General features: G+C 34.8%; 1 protein-coding gene across 2 annotated transcripts in view; it reads right to left on the bottom strand.

Annotated features, from left to right (window-relative positions):
• SCAF4 (SR-related CTD associated factor 4) overlaps window positions 1–16,042 on the bottom strand; it is a 55,825-nt gene that overhangs the window by 24,506 nt on the left and 15,277 nt on the right. For both annotated transcript variants that reach the window (XM_040621037.1, XM_040621038.1), the window contains exons 2-8: window positions 9,482–9,565; window positions 8,549–8,593; window positions 6,854–7,015; window positions 5,614–5,749; window positions 5,160–5,299; window positions 4,366–4,542; window positions 49–224 (exon numbers count right to left, since the gene is read on the bottom strand). In XM_040621037.1, coding sequence (XP_040476971.1) covers window positions 49–224; window positions 4,366–4,542; window positions 5,160–5,299; window positions 5,614–5,749; window positions 6,854–7,015; window positions 8,549–8,593; window positions 9,482–9,565 — 920 coding nt within the window. The remainder of the gene's footprint in view (window positions 1–48; window positions 225–4,365; window positions 4,543–5,159; window positions 5,300–5,613; window positions 5,750–6,853; window positions 7,016–8,548; window positions 8,594–9,481; window positions 9,566–16,042) is intronic.

Genomic DNA, 16,042 nt, shown 5'->3' with positions numbered 1-16,042 from the left:
AATGATTCCCAACTCTGTATCCACCGAGGAGCATAGAAAGAAACTTACAAGGGTGCCTGCGGAGGGGAAGCAGCAGGTGCGGTGGTGGGTGCAGTGGCGGAGGGCGCTGGAGGCGCAACAGCCACAGCAGGTGCGGTGGCGGTGGCAGCAGCAGCAGCATCTTCCTTCTTTGATTCTTCCACAGCTTCTGGCTCATCATCATAATCAAATCTATCAAGTAGCTTCTGGAATAGTTACGTCAATATCCCATTTCAAAATTGGGATTGGGAAACACTACACAAAAGTCTTGATAAAAACAACAGATGCTTCCTATCATCTATGATCCCAACACAGTCATGTACCATCTCACGTTCCCACTCGCCCCTTAGGACCTTGGTTCACAGACAAACCACTACTACACAAATGCCATCTGAAAAAGAATTTTTTACTCTGCTTTTCTTCACCAACTATAAATGCAGTGTTTTCTTTGATTATTTTCTATATGCTTATTTTATAGTTAATTTAGCAATATAAATATTAAAATACTCTCTTTAACACACTAAAAACTTCTGGAACTTTGCACATATGAAAATGGGTGTACATTTTCAGTTAACTGTAAAATGTACCAAGACTCATCCAATCACTATAAATGCCTGAAGAAAAATGTCTGTATGCTGCTTGCACAAAAACATACTAATATGACAAAAAAGAGAATGGTATAGACAGGGCTATGAAGAACTTACTACGTGGGCACTAGTTTCTTCCTTAAAACTTCACAGCTCATGCCAGATTATCAGAAACAAGGAAGGAAGGAAGGAACCTCAACACGTCACAAGATCACATGTTTAGAAGAGCCATTTTTAAAACTAAGATGACATCTGTTCAGAAAGGATGGAAGGTAACACCACAAACACCTACTACGACTACTACGACTACTACGACTACGACTACGACTACGACTACTACTACTACTACTATATACTCTGTTTAAATATCTACATATGATACTTCATCACAAGAAGCCTACAATGTAGACATAGTTTAGATAGAGTTTCTTCTTTTTACAGACAAGGAATCTAAGGCCCAGGTGATGAAGAAACATTACTAAGACTGCACAGCCAGCAAATGACAGAACTGGGATGCGGACACTGTTCTTTTTTTCAAATCTCTCAGTCTGGCATTCAACAAGCAGTTTTTTCCCTCAAGCTGTATCCATTCTGGTAATGGATTTTCAACTTCAAATTCCTAAACTTGTGTTGTTTTGTGGTAGTTCTGCCTAGAAATTCTGGTTCTACTTTACTGGGCAATGAAAAAAAAATTTTTTTTTAAAGATTTTATTTATTTATTTGACAGAGAGACAGTCAGTGAGAGAGGGAACACAGCAGGGGGAGTGGGAGAGGAAGAAGCAGGCTCCCAGTGGAGGAGCCTGATGTGGGGCTCGATCCCTGAACGCTGGGATCACGCCCTGAGCCGAAGGCAGACGCTTAACGACTGCGCCACCCAGGCGCCCCTGGACAATGAGATTTCTAAATTAGGAAGGGAAATCCCCTTCTTAGACAACACCGTTTCTTTCTTTGTAATTCTAGGCCATGTCATTAAAAGTTCTTGTAGTAACTAAGCGCTCTAATTATGACCCAGACACCTTGTTGTCTTCCACACATTAGCATATCTAACCCTCACAGCAACAGTAAAGCCTAGGCACTGCCATCACTATTTTACAGTGCTGCACACTGAATATTTAAGTGACTCAGCATCAAGACAGAGTCAGAGATGGGAGTCAAAATTAACACTCAGTCTAGACTGCCTACAAAAAACAAAACGTCTTGTTTTTGCTGTTTTTTCACCTATAGATATGTTGTTTAAAGTTTTAAGTTTTATACCTATTGCTTTGGAAAATGATTTGAAGAAATTAAAAAATTAAACTGAGATCCCAAAAGACATTTTTGTTGGTTTTCAGGAAACTGAAGATCTATGAAGCAGCTGAAATGAACTGTTCCCAGTCAAGCTATTCTAGCTTAAAACAGACCTTTTAGTCAAAGGAAAAGCACAGAATTTCCTTTTCTAAACTTCATGTAACTGACAAACAATGACCAACCAACCCACTTGAGGTAAAACACTAGAGGAAATACAATTCAAATTAACAACAACAACAACAACAACAACAACAAGGGATTCCATTAGCATTACTGTTACTCAACATTTTTTGAAGTCTTAGCCACCAGTACAATAAGAAAAAGAAACAGGTATAGATATTGAAGAGGAAAAGTCAACTGTAGTAGCTACCCAGAAATCTGAGAGAACCAATTAGAAAACTATGTTTAGTATCATGACCATTTAAAAGATAAACAGGGAATATGACTATCTTAGGCATAAATGATGTAATAAATGTATGAGACTTGTATGAAAAGGAATTTTATTTTAATAAATAGAGAACCTGTGTAAAGTTCTTGGTACTTCTTAAATTAACCTATAAATTCTAAAATTTATGCTAAAAGTTCATCTTGAAAAGTACCCTGTGATGGTTAATTGTATCAATTTGGCTAGGTTACAGTACCCAGTTGTTTGGTCAAATATTCACCTAGATGTTTCTGTGAAGGTCTTTTAAAAAATGTGATTAATGTTTAAATTAATAGAATTTGAATAAAGAAATCCCTCCATAATATGGGTGGGCCTCAACCACTCAGCCAAGGCCTCAAGAGTTAAGAACTTAGGTTTCCCGAAGAAGGAATTCTCAAGACAGCAACATAGAAACTTTGCCCTGTAGAATTCAGATTCAGAACTGCAACATTAACTCTTACCTAAATTTCCAGCCTGCCTTCTGCCCTACAAATTTCAAATTTGCCAGCCTCCACAACTCTGTCAATTTTAATTCCTTAAAAAAAAAAAAATCAACCAATCTCTCCCTCTCCCCTTTCCGTCTGTGCACGTGTAATACTTGGAAATGAAATACGGGATATAGTACGTAAGCTGCAAGTATTTAAATTGTTATGATGCAGAAAGAATTATATTAGTGGGACACAACAGAGTCCAAATGTCCACAAACAGACACAGAAAAAATGAGAATTCAGAATCCAATGTATGACAAAAATAGGGAGAATTGGCTATTTCCAAAAAGTTCAAGATTCAACTATCCTGAACCATATTCTAAAACAGGTTCCAGATGGAATGAAGAGACAAACATAAAAAACAAAAATATAAAACTACCAAAAAAAAATATAAAATTAAGGAAATATATACGCAGGGAGAGTTTTCCTCAACTCTGAAGGAACATACACAAAATCTGTTCCAAGCAGATAATTGCTTCCCTTTTTACTTTAGAACTTCCTGTACTGTGTTTTTCCCCCCCATAAGCATGTACCCCTTTCCGACTCAAAATTTTATCCAAACTTCTTTTAATCAGTTGTTCATAAATCACTAAGATATAATGACTATTATTTACCAAATGGATTCCTAATTTGGACTACCAGCAATAAAATTTTATCTTAAAATTAAAATCTGGAAAGAAAAAAAACATTTTAGAGACGATTAAACAAAAAATTTCACTTAGTTCTAGGGTTTTCAAACTTTTGTATTTTTGGCAATGAGACCAATAAAATAAAATTGTATATAGTCATAAACCCAATAAATAAACAAGACATAAAACAGGTAAGACAGAGTTGTCTGGGTTAACATTTCTACAGGAAGCTCTGCAAATCCAGCATACATATATCCTAAGTTGCAGCTCCTTAAACATGCCTACAACAGAGCAGTTGGAAGACACTGAACCAACAAAACCCTCAAGTTATACATATGGTAACTAAGTTCTAAGAGCAAAAAGTAAAAGGTAACTTAAAAGTCTATCAATAGGGGAATGGCTAAACTGTGATATGTATGTGTAATGGACTATTACTCATAATAAGCACTCAGTAAAAATGTAGATCTAAATCTACTAATCTTAACAATGACAACAGACAAGAGGATTAAGATCAAAACAAGCAAGTTAAAAACCCTGTGTATATATATATTTACATATTATGTATAATACACACATACATTATGTATTATAATATACATACATTTTAAGACCAAATAAAAAACTATATCCACAGGAAATGAGTTCAGAAGAATATACAGCAAAAATTTACAGTAGTTATCTCCAAGTATGGAGGTTAATGGTGAAAGTTCTGTTTACTTTTCTACTTCCTATTTACTGAAAATTTTTGCAGTGAGTATATATTACACACTTATAACCAGGAAAAATAACCAATGTTTTGTTATCAAGGGGGAAAATCCCTTAAACTAAAAAACAACAAAATGAACAATCCAGAGAGAAAGTAAGGAAGTAACTTCCATATCCCAACTTGAGTGGTAGAAACAGTTAAGGTGGGTTATGTAAGAGAAGCCTACCTTGTCAAATGCAGTTTTTTGCTCAGGCGGGGGGAAAGCAGCTTTTTGTTCCGGTGGCTGTGCAGGAGCTGTCTTTAACTGAGCTGTGATAGCCTGGACCTGAGCCATCACAGCATTGTCAATGGCCGGAGACTGTGGTTTTGGAGGCTGTTGAAAAGTCTGAAGGATCTGCTGAAGCTTAAAGAATGGGAAAACTGATAAACCATATAACAAAGTATAACCATAGTATCAAAGATTGATTTACTGGAAAAAAAAAAAATCTTAAAGGTGACTCAAAATAGCATAGACACAAAGTAAACTGGAAAAAGAATACACCTTTTAGTAAAGGTTAAGTCTGTTATAAATACCAGGGATACAATGTGTGTCATTTAAGGTTAAATATGTATGCTGATACCCCACTGGGCAGAAAATGACAGTCAAAAAGAGAAAATAAACTGAACTGTGAACAAGGTAAAGAAATGTTTTCTAGAAAAATGTAAAAATCATCTCCAATCCAAATAATTTTGAAGTTAATCCAAAATGCTAGAATCATGAGCAACAATACCAACCAGCCAGCAGTTCTGAAGTTCTCTTCACAGGGGTATTGCTATTGCTCAGTGTATGGCTCCCTTATTTCTTACCTTTCCCACATTTCCCCTGTTATCCCTATGCCATTACCTGCCTAGTAAAGGCTTTTCTAGGTGAAAAGTAGAAATATTTCTTCCCTTGAATGTGCCCATTAGTTAGGAATGGAAAATAAAAACTGACAATAGTACCTAACTGCAAGGAATTTAATATTGAGATAGGTAGTTTACCTGTTGCCCTTGAGTTGTCTGAAACAGCTGGGCCACAGCAGCAAAAGCATCAGAGCTGGGCAACTGTGGTACAGTTGGTACAGAGTTTGTAGTGGCTTGGGGCGGTTCAGAAGAAACTTTAACTGGAGGTGGAGGTGAACCTAAAAAAGAAAAGGTCATTAAGACCTACAAAAACTTTAATCTTCACATTTTCCTTTTTATTTTTTACTAAAATAACATTCCATTAACATACAGGAAAAATAAAGATCATGGTACTAGAATCTGTACTATAGCAAATACATGAAAGAGCATATTTTTATTAGAAATAAGAATTGTGAAAAGAAAACCATACCTTCCAAGGTGTAAATTCAAATGTCTTTCTTATTGAAAAATTCCACCAATATAAACAGACTCCAAACTTCTCATATACAAAAGTTATACCATTTTCTAAGTTCAAAGATATACTTGGCCATACCTTCATTATTAGTAACACTTTCTGCTACTGGGGCAGCATTACTGGTTCCTGCAGCCATGTCCAAAAGAGGTTGAATAATTTCAATTTTGAATACTCCATTTTTTTGCCAAAGGTTCAGCACACGAACTATTTTACTCTGTTATATGTAACAAAACATGAATATGCAATAAATATTAGCATAAATAATGTCTTACACCTCTAACTAAAAAAGAAATAAATCTCTAAGCTAATATTTCCATCCTAAGTCTGTTTCATAAACAGAAAAAAATTTTTATCTTTAAAATTACAACTTGGTTAAAACTACTCTAATCAGCCTTTCTTCAGTAGTATAAACTAGAGTAAAAAACAAAGAAGGGGGAAATAAGGGGGAAGGAACAGAAAATAAATATAACGTAGCTAATCAAAACAAATATAATAAACAATGTATTTCAAGTGTTCATTGTATTTTATTTGTGATTACAAAGAAATACCATCACTGACAAAAAAAAGTAATTATCTTAGAAAAGTAAATGAAGTGAAGAATTTCTTCAGGATGATTTTAACAGTTAAAATACTTAAGAAACTGGTCTGTAACTGATAGGTAAGTCATTTCATGGCCCAGTAAATATGATGAAGGAGATCCAGAAAAGATGTTATTCATGGGAATAATGCTACGTCCTACTCAAGAAATGATCTTTTCTCTTGTGTATTTTTCCCACAAGAACCACTCCTCCAAGAAATACATTGTTTGCTGTAAATTTCTTCATTCTTCTGAGATTTAGCAGTGCATTTCTCCCACCTACTGGAGTCCAGTTATTATGTCTGTAATGTTCTTCTACTTTTTTATAGTACATAGTAAAATCAGCTATAAATATGAGGAATTAAATACTGTAGTCTGATTGCTAATGAATACCATCTATGCTCCAGCCTCTCCAAATGCTGGAGAAAGGCATCAATTACTGGTCCCTTCCTTCTGGAATAACCAACAATATGAGATGAGTACTGCGCCTTTTTCTATGGCAGAATTTATCACTCACCTACAAGTATATCTTTCCAACTCCTTTTTCAACAGTACAACATTCCAGAAGAATTTCACAAGAAAATACATAAACATGAGATGGCCACAACAGAAAACACTGGGTTTTGTTTCAAATTCACAGAGATCACCCTATAATTCTCTTTCAAATATATAATATACATTTAAAATAGATTTAAATAAATATAGAAATACAAGTTTTAATTTAAAAATTATTAGCTATACCTTATCTTCAGATGGACAAAGATATAAATATTGGAATGTGGCAGTTATGTTTTTAGAGAATCTTGGCCCAAAAACATCTTTATCAGTTCCAAACTGATGACGAGACTGTCGCACAATTGAGTCGATTACATATAATCCCGGAACCTTATACTCCGGTTTACACTACAAAGATCAAGATGCAAAGTTAATACAAGAAAAGCAAAATCACAATTTGACACCCATTAATTTCCCTTTTACAAAACGCTGTATATCCAGTGACTGTTTCTATTTAGAAATTGCTTGAATGTTTAGCTCTCTTATTGGCTAGGCTGTCAAATTTCCCACAGGTCTGTACCAAACTACCAATTCTCTTGATACTTCAGATCCCCAATATTTTACTTTTCCTCTGATCCCTCTACCTCCCCACAATTTCCCAGAATCAACATTACTTTACCAATCCCTAAGCCACTTCCACACAAATCCACTTATTATGATACTCTCTACTTCAATTCATTCTGCTTAAAAAAATAATTTCTACCTTTTAAAGTTATCAAAAAGATAATTTTAACAACATCAATTTTAATTCTACTGAAGTACCAGAAAAAAGAAAAACTTAACAGAGAGATCACATTTTTGGCCTACCAAATTAACAAAAAGAAAAGAGAAACAGACACCTATATATATTTCTGATGGTACAACCTTTATGGATGATGATTTAGCAATAAAAGCAAAGCCTTATTTGATCCAACAATCCTACATCTAGAAATTTGTCATAAGGAAAACCATTAAGACGCATCTAATTTTTTCCTTAAGGCCAGCCACTGAAGCGAAAATGTCCAAAAGGAATTAGATGAGTAAACTGTGGAAACAATCATGCAATGGAATACTTTTTGCAGACGTTTTATGATAAATTCAGAGGGAAAAACAGGTTATCAATGTCACCAGTTTTTCTTTTATGAATGTGTGTGTACATAATTAAAAAAATGAGCAGATCCAAATATAAATATCATAGTAATTTGGGGCGGTGGCATGTAGGTAATTTTAATTTTTTTCCATTTTACTTATTTGTACTTTGATTTGCTACTATAACAACTTCTACTGATCATTTTTTTGGTCTGTTGGGACTCTAACTCCTCTCTCTCAGCTAGTATTCAAAGGCCATGGATCAAGGACAATGCCACCACACACATTTGTTGGTATGTACTACAAGGCACAGCTCCAGGTTGGGGGAGAAGACAGAGATGTCTACATCTCTGTTCTCAGTCCTCTGGTGAGACAGATGTGTGCTAATCACATGGTTATAAAACCAGATACAACTGTAAAACTGAAAAATGATTTAATTGTGATAGGAGCAGGGAAAAGCCGGAAAAACCTTACAAAGTTATTTCACTTGAAATACTGCAAGTTAAATATCAACAAAGTAGACAGGACAAATGGCAGAGGAGGCACATCAGACTCAGGGAAGAGTCATGCTGAGTACATGGGAAACTTGTTGAGTACCTACCTCATACTAAGTGCTCAATCAAAATTGCTATACATTCTTGTTTTGTTAAAAAAAAAAAAACAAAAAACAAGCTCAATCAATTAACCAGAACACCTAGTGACAACTTTTTTTGTAGAGTGGCTTTAGAAGCAAGCATCCAAGTTACAATTTACAAAGTAAATTACAAATACCGATCATAACTAAAATGAGGTAATAATGAAACGGATAGTTACCTTCTTGATGAACTTTTCTACGATTTGAACTACATGCTTATAAAGCTGAAAAGAATTAAAAGAAAATTACTGTACAGTTTACATATTTCTACATATTCAGTAATGTAATTAGAAAATACTTAAAACCTTAAAATTTGCATAATCTGAATAATTCTCAAAATAATACTGAATGAACCATGACAAATAATCCCTAGTCAACAAGTGAACAATCATAAATCAGAAGGGAATTAACTAAAACAGAAACTACAAAAATCCCCCTGAAAAGAAGGTCCTTTTCTTAGATTTTTAATCAATAAACCTTAATAAAGCAGTATATTCAGGCAACTTTATGAAACAGGTAAGAACAGTGAACTGGAATTAAATAATGCAGTTTCTAAAGTAAGTCAGCTATTTAGGTGTGATCTTGAGGAAAAAAATTGAACTTCATGGAGCCTGAGCTGTTTTTTCTTTTTAATAGAAATATGAAGCTAATACTCAGCTGATTTATGACAAGAATTAACTTAAAGAAAAATTCCCTTTCATTCTACTCTCTACTTCTGTTAATTCAACTTTCTGACACACACACACACAAATCAGCAACTATGTGAGGCAATAGGAGTGCTAATTAGCTTGACCGTGTAAATCACTTCATAACGTGTATGTGTAACAAAGCATCATGCTCTATTATATTTTTAAATCTATTTGATTTTGTCAATTATACCTCAACAAAGCTGGAAAAAATATAAAGGGGGAGATACTAAACAACACCAAAAAATGAAAAAAGCAGGTTTTGAAATACTATGCTACAGTACAAATATACTGTACTGTATTATCGCATCTTCAGCAAAAGCTAGTTAGTACTCTTTGATTCAGGCCTAGGCTAACAGGATGAATTCTCACATTTAACAATATTTTCAAAATTTCAAAAACATTTTTTCGAATTTATTTTCTTACCTTAATAGCTTTAATAGCAGCTTTAGTGATAAGAATCATTTTGGCTCGAGAGATGGGTGGTTTCATATCCATAAGTGAAAAGAGCTTAAAAAACAAAAATAATTTAAAAATTAAAAGCTGGAGGTCAATTCCCCCCAGGTCTGCAAAGATAATGCAATTTATCAACTAAAAGAATAACAAACTTTTGGAATGAAGTTGAACAACTTAGCTAGTAAAGAAAATCCAAGCACTTTCCTATATACCTGCAACACTACCACGAAAATACCAGGGGAAAAGATATTAAAAATAGCAAAAAGGAAAAGAAAGAAAAAACATTAAAAAATATACAAAATCTCTAACTGAAAAACCTATAAAATTTTACTTAAGAACTCAAAAATAATTTGAATGGAAACATACCAGGGGTTTCTGGACTGAAAGTGGCAACAGTATGACTCAATATTTAATGCAAACCTGAGATTTTGGAGAACTTCAAATAATTCTAAGGGTCATTTGGAGAAAGATGTATTAAATTAGGCAAGAAATTTAAAATGCTGGAATTCACAATTTCTTGATTTAGTCAAGCATAAAAATGGCACCATATTTAACAAATCTCATGACAGTAAATCTAACAATCAGGTGCTCCCCATGAGATTTAACCACACACGCATACTGCTTCCCTCAAAGTTTAAATCCAACCAAGACATAATGAGAGCCCATAGAGAGTTACAAAGATAAAATCCTGACATTAAGAAGCTTACATCTAGCTTCTTAAATTCTTCTCTGTTTGCTTTTGTTTTGGTTTAAAAAAAAAATTTATTTATTTAAGAGAGCGTGCACGTTCATCTGCTCATGGGGGAGGTAGGGGGGCAGAGAGACAGGGAGACCAGCAGACTTCCCACTGAGCGGGAAGCCCATGTGGGGGCGCCATCCCAGAACCTTGAGATCATGACCTGAGCCTAAACCAGGAGTCAGAAGCTCAACCAACTGAGCCACCCAGGCACCAGCTTGCTTTTGTTTAATCATGGGCACATACTCACCCTAGGACTTCTCAAAAGATAATTTGTAGTTTGTCTGGTTTTTTAAGTAGGCTCCACCCCCAGTGTGGAGCCCAACACAGTGTGGCTTGAACCCACTACCCTGAGATCCAGACCTAGTTGAGATCAAGAGTCAGATGCTTAACCAACTGAGCCACCCACGCACCCCTAAAAAGATATTGTGAAGTAATTAAGTTTCAGGGCTTTATATGAATCATATTTCCATTTCTTTCCAAATAATGCTGATATTCCAAATACGTAATCTTTAAGACACAGATCTTTACTAGATCACTAAGATGTTAACCTGAAGTATAAAAGTCTCTTTTCATAGGGTAAATAACGCTATTTGGCAACATATCCTAAAAATTCAGAGAATTTTCACAGTTTTTCAGACAACTACAGACACAATGAGACTATAGCTAACAGTAACAGTAATATTAGAAAAGGCATGGAATGTCAGAGATAATCAATACAAGAACCGGATACTCTGGTTTAAGCAGAGAAAGGTAGAATTCTTCCATAGGTATACTAAGATAAGAAAAAATGGGAGAAACACAAAGATATTAACAAAGGAATTTATTTTAAAAAATGTGATTCTCTAAAGAAGGTCACGATTCTTTATTATTTCTTTACCAATGTAATAATTATCCTTGAGAATAAATGCTCATTAACAGAAAACAATTAGAAAGGAGACAGTAATCTTTGAGACTATATAAACCGATGGGAACTGAAAAAAGTTTAAAATATTAAAGTTTAAATACAAATTCTAAAAATGTAAACACTGCATAAAATATATGGCATGTATTTATAAAGGATATATTCTTACCATTTATAAATTGTAAAATTTATTAAGACAACTGTTTATAGCTGTTATTCTATTTCCTTCTCTGTACCTTAATGTAGAGAAAGGGGATGCAAAAAAGTTGATACACGATCTTTAAGAATGAACAACAGTAAGAACTACTTCTCTGGTCATTAAAAGCTTAGAGAATCATATTTTCATGCAGCCTAAGTGAAAAGCACTTCCTGATTACTTCAGCAGTAAGCAACCTGCCATATTAAAAAACCTCAGCCAACTGAGCACACAAGACAGACCAATGTACCATCAGATAAAATACTCCATAGTCTATATTTAAATTACACCTTGTTAAAAAAATTAAAATACAGACTATATCATATAGCAGTATAACCATTCATGCAAAATACCAGCAAGAGAACCCTCAAGTGCTATTACCTAAGAGACAGTAAAAAGGGTGTTAAACATTTCATGAAAAAAGGATGACTTGGGAAAAGAAGAGGGAACCAACATCTGAGTGTCTACAATGTATAAGGAGGAATTAAATTTAGTGGTATATAATTTTATTTAATCATATTAACAACTGGAGGGAGGTGGGTGGGGAATGGGCTAAATGCGTGATGGGTATTACTTGCTGTGATGAGCACTGGGTGTTATATGGAAGTGTGGAATCACTAAATTCTACACCTGAAAACAATTTCACCACATGTGTTAATAACTAACTAGAATTTAAATAAAAACTTGGGAGAAAAAAATCATACTAACTAACACAGATTCTCTTCCACCCGTTTTGAGATGATACTAAAAAGAGTTACTTGTATCTGTTTTGGATGATGCCCAAGGAATGGGTTTGAACTATAATGTGTAGATTTTATAGCTCACAATTCCTTTTTTTTTTTTTTTAAAGATTTTATTTATTTATTTGACAGAGAGTGAGCACAAGCAGGGGGAGAGGCAGGCAGAGGGAGAGGAGAAGCATGCTCCCCTTGGACCAGGGAGCCCAACACGGGGCTAGATCTCAATCTGAGCCAAAGGCAGCCGCTGAATCAACTAAGCCTCCCCAGGAGCCCCTACAGCTCCCAGTAACAGCACATTCATACCCTTAATACAATACTGCTTAAGGATTAAATACATACAAGACTATTAACTATGATGGGGAATAAAGACAAAATATCAAGCAGTCATCTGTGCCTGTCTATATATTGTATTGACTCAGGGATAATGACTAAACATACTAAATTTAATTTGGGATAGCTACTGAAATTCAGGCAGACATGAGAATATGGATCTTGAACACAGAAAAGGTCCAGGCTAGAAAATGAAAAGTCACAGAGTCAAAGCCATGAGTATGGGTGAGGTAAAGTTTGCAGTAAGAAGAAAGCCAAGAGCATATAAGCTAGAGTATATAAAAAATGCCACTGTGGAATAGAGAAAGGGGTTGCACAAATGAATAAAACCAGGCCAAATACCAGAAATTAAAGGCATTTGGCATGGTCAATGGTTAAGAGTGCAAACCAAACCTTGTTCGGTTTGACTATTAGGTGGCTGAACAGATACCAGTTTTTGAAAGTGATTTCAAAATCCAACTGGTAAAGAAGTGGCAGGTGAGGAGGTAGAAATGCAGTTTTGGATCATTTTTCATTAATTTAACAAATTTCTGAGTGCCTAGGAAGTGTGAAGCTCGGTGACTGGTACGTAGAGGAGGCAAAGGCATGTTTCAGTGCTTTACAGATGACCACCGCTAAAATACCTCTTACTTGTGAGCACTGCAATGCCTTTATCACATTTAAGTTTCTTTTTAGATGTTCTTTACCTTTCCTTTACAAATGCCTTTCTTAAATATTAAAGCTGAAAATTTGTATTTGGTATAATTTGTAAGAAAAACAACACTACAGGCAGAGGAGTTTCAAAACTGGAGGTTTAAAAAATTACCTTTTAAAAGCTCAATGAATGTTTATTTTATTGACTTCTTCAAGGCACAAATTCATCAGTCTTTACCTTTCAGAAGGCAAAAAGGTTCCCTGATATCTAGATCAATACCTTCACTGGTCACATAGACCCAGAAATTATGCTGAAATTGATATACCTTACTCTAACTATGTGCACTGACACTACCTATTTAAATAGAAACACTAATAGCTGTTGTGGTAGTTAAGACAATATAATTCCATTTTACAGATGAGAACACTGAAGCACAAAAGTTCAAGAATCTGCTCAAAATCATAAAGCTAATTAGGTGTTAAATTTAAGCTGTGGTCCACCACTACCCAAAGCTCAAGTTCTTTCCAATAACTACCTAACAATAAAGAAATCATTTCATTAATACTATAATACATTATCCTAGATGAATGAATAACACACAGACATTAAAGATGATAGACTCTACAAATAAGTTTAAAAAATTATACACACACACACGCATGTAGATCCAAGTAAGAAAGTATACCAATATGTAACTGTTATGGAGGGACTGGAACCAAAGACTTAAAGAAAATAGGAACAAAAACAAAAAATAAGTGACATAAGAGGTAAACTGCTATGTCCAGCCAAGCAGTAAGTCAGAGGTACTAAGTCCTTAACTGGATATAGAGCAAAGTTGAAATTTAATATTCTTAGATAAGAAAGAGTTAATTGACACGATGGCTGAGGAATCTCTCAGAAGTATACAACCTTGTGGTGACCTAAGACTCAGATTATAGTTCCTGAATTTTTAAAAACAATAAATTTCTGTTAAAGTAATGTTAAGAACACAAGATCAATAATCAACTCTCTGGCAAATCCTGACACCTGCTAGCTATGAGAAGTTGTTTCTTTATTTGTACGATGAAAATAATAGCCCCTACTTACTAAGGGGAGTTTAAAACAAACAACACATATAAAAAGCACTTAATGCAGCACCTAGCACAGAGTAAGTACACAACAGACATTACCTATTATTACCACCACACATAATTTTGTTGAAAGGAGAAAGAATCCAGAAATAATCCAGGAGTGTTTTTCAAACTGTGGGCTGAGATACATTAGAATATAAAAATGAGCTTAATGGATGTGACAGAATTTTTTTAGTGGAATAGAATAAAAAATAAACAGCATTGTACACAGTGAGGGTAAGTACTATTTGGTGAAATTTCTCAGTTTTGTGTGTGGGTATGTATGCAAAAACACCTCTCTATGTAAAATTATAAATCTTACTGTAGGGGTGACAGTCAAAGGCAATGACTCAGAGAAAAATTCTTTTGTTTTAGAAATGAGGGAAATAAAGCCTAAACTAACTGCTGTCAACTTTCAATACTGAATAGATTCTTCAAGCCATTAACATATTTCTTATGAACAAACTGTGGGGAAAAAAAGCAGACCGTCAAGTTAGAAAAAAATTTCATATTTTTCAATCAAGTTTAGAATAGATAGTATATATAGAGTAGAAAGAGGGGTAAAGATAATTTGGGCTCTAGTTATTTCTGACCAACATCCAATCTCAGCCAACAAACCTCAAGAAAAAAGCCTATTGGCTTTATATAAAAGCGTGAGAACCATAAAATTTACTATAATTCCAACAAACTCTACTAGTGAAAAAAAAATCAGGTATTTGGGTATTCTGGGAAAGTCAGAAAGACCTGGTTTTGATTCTGGGTCCAGCCATGTACACAATTCTGGGCAAATTACATAACTCTGTAGGATGCAGTGTCCTCACGTGTAAAAAAGATGGTAGTTATCTACTTCAGAGGTTTCAAGGAGAACTGAATTGGTTTTTCTGCAAATGAAATGACTACTGTATCACCTGCAAGTGCTCAATAAATATCACCAGGAGCAGCACTCTCCCTACTATTACAGCCTCTATTCACAATTAGTGTAATCTGTCAATGAAAACAAATATGTCAAAGCAGCCAGAGAAACCCAGGCAATTCTCATACAAAATAGCAAAAGCAGTAGGCCGAAAAAGGTACAAGACCCCTGTGGAAGGCAGGAGTAGAAAAAACACACTTTGCCAGCAACAGATGTATTTGGCTTTTTGCTGTCACTAGCTGAATGACTACAAAAAGTATAAATGTGAACAGTCTTGCTACATGACATACAGAGAAGCCTGATACACAAAGTAGTCTAAAAATTATGAAAAATCATTCATCACGATCCCTTGTATCAGTAAGGAATAGTTTCAAGAGAAGGTAAAGTATGAGAATATTTGGCCTGTAACACCTGTTGAATTCATAGTCTGAGGTAGTCAAGTTACATGATACTCTGCTATTTAACAGTATAAACTTTGACAAGTTTAATTAACCTCTCTAAACCTCGAGGATCTTTTAAATATGAAAAGGGGGATTAACAGTATACATTTCATCTCATAAGGCTATTAAGATTAAATGAGATAATATACATAAATCTCAGCCTAGTACCTGACATATAAGTGACTCACTAAATAAAGCTATACACTGCCCGGGGAATCTTTACACACACACCAAGTTTAAATTTTTTGTTATGGCTTACCGTAATATCTTTTTTGTATTATATCTACTATTCAAACACTGCATTTATTTTTTTAAAAGATTTTATTTATTTATTTGACAGAGAGAGAGAGAGAGAGAGACAGCCATTGAGAGAGGAAACACAGGCAGGGGGAGTGGGAGAGGAAGAAGCAGGCTCCCAGCGGAGGAATCTGATGTGGGGCTCGATCCCAGGACTCTGGGATCACGCCCTGAGCCCAAGGCAGACGCTTATCGACTGAGCCACCCAGGCACCCCTCAAACACTGCATTTA

This window comes from Ursus maritimus, unplaced genomic scaffold (genome assembly GCF_017311325.1).
Source record: "Ursus maritimus isolate PB19 unplaced genomic scaffold, ASM1731132v1 scaffold_4, whole genome shotgun sequence".
Lineage (NCBI taxonomy): Eukaryota > Metazoa > Chordata > Mammalia > Carnivora > Ursidae > Ursus > Ursus maritimus.
The sequence above is the reverse complement of the archived record's forward strand: the minus strand, read 5'-3'. Positions and strand labels throughout refer to the sequence as shown.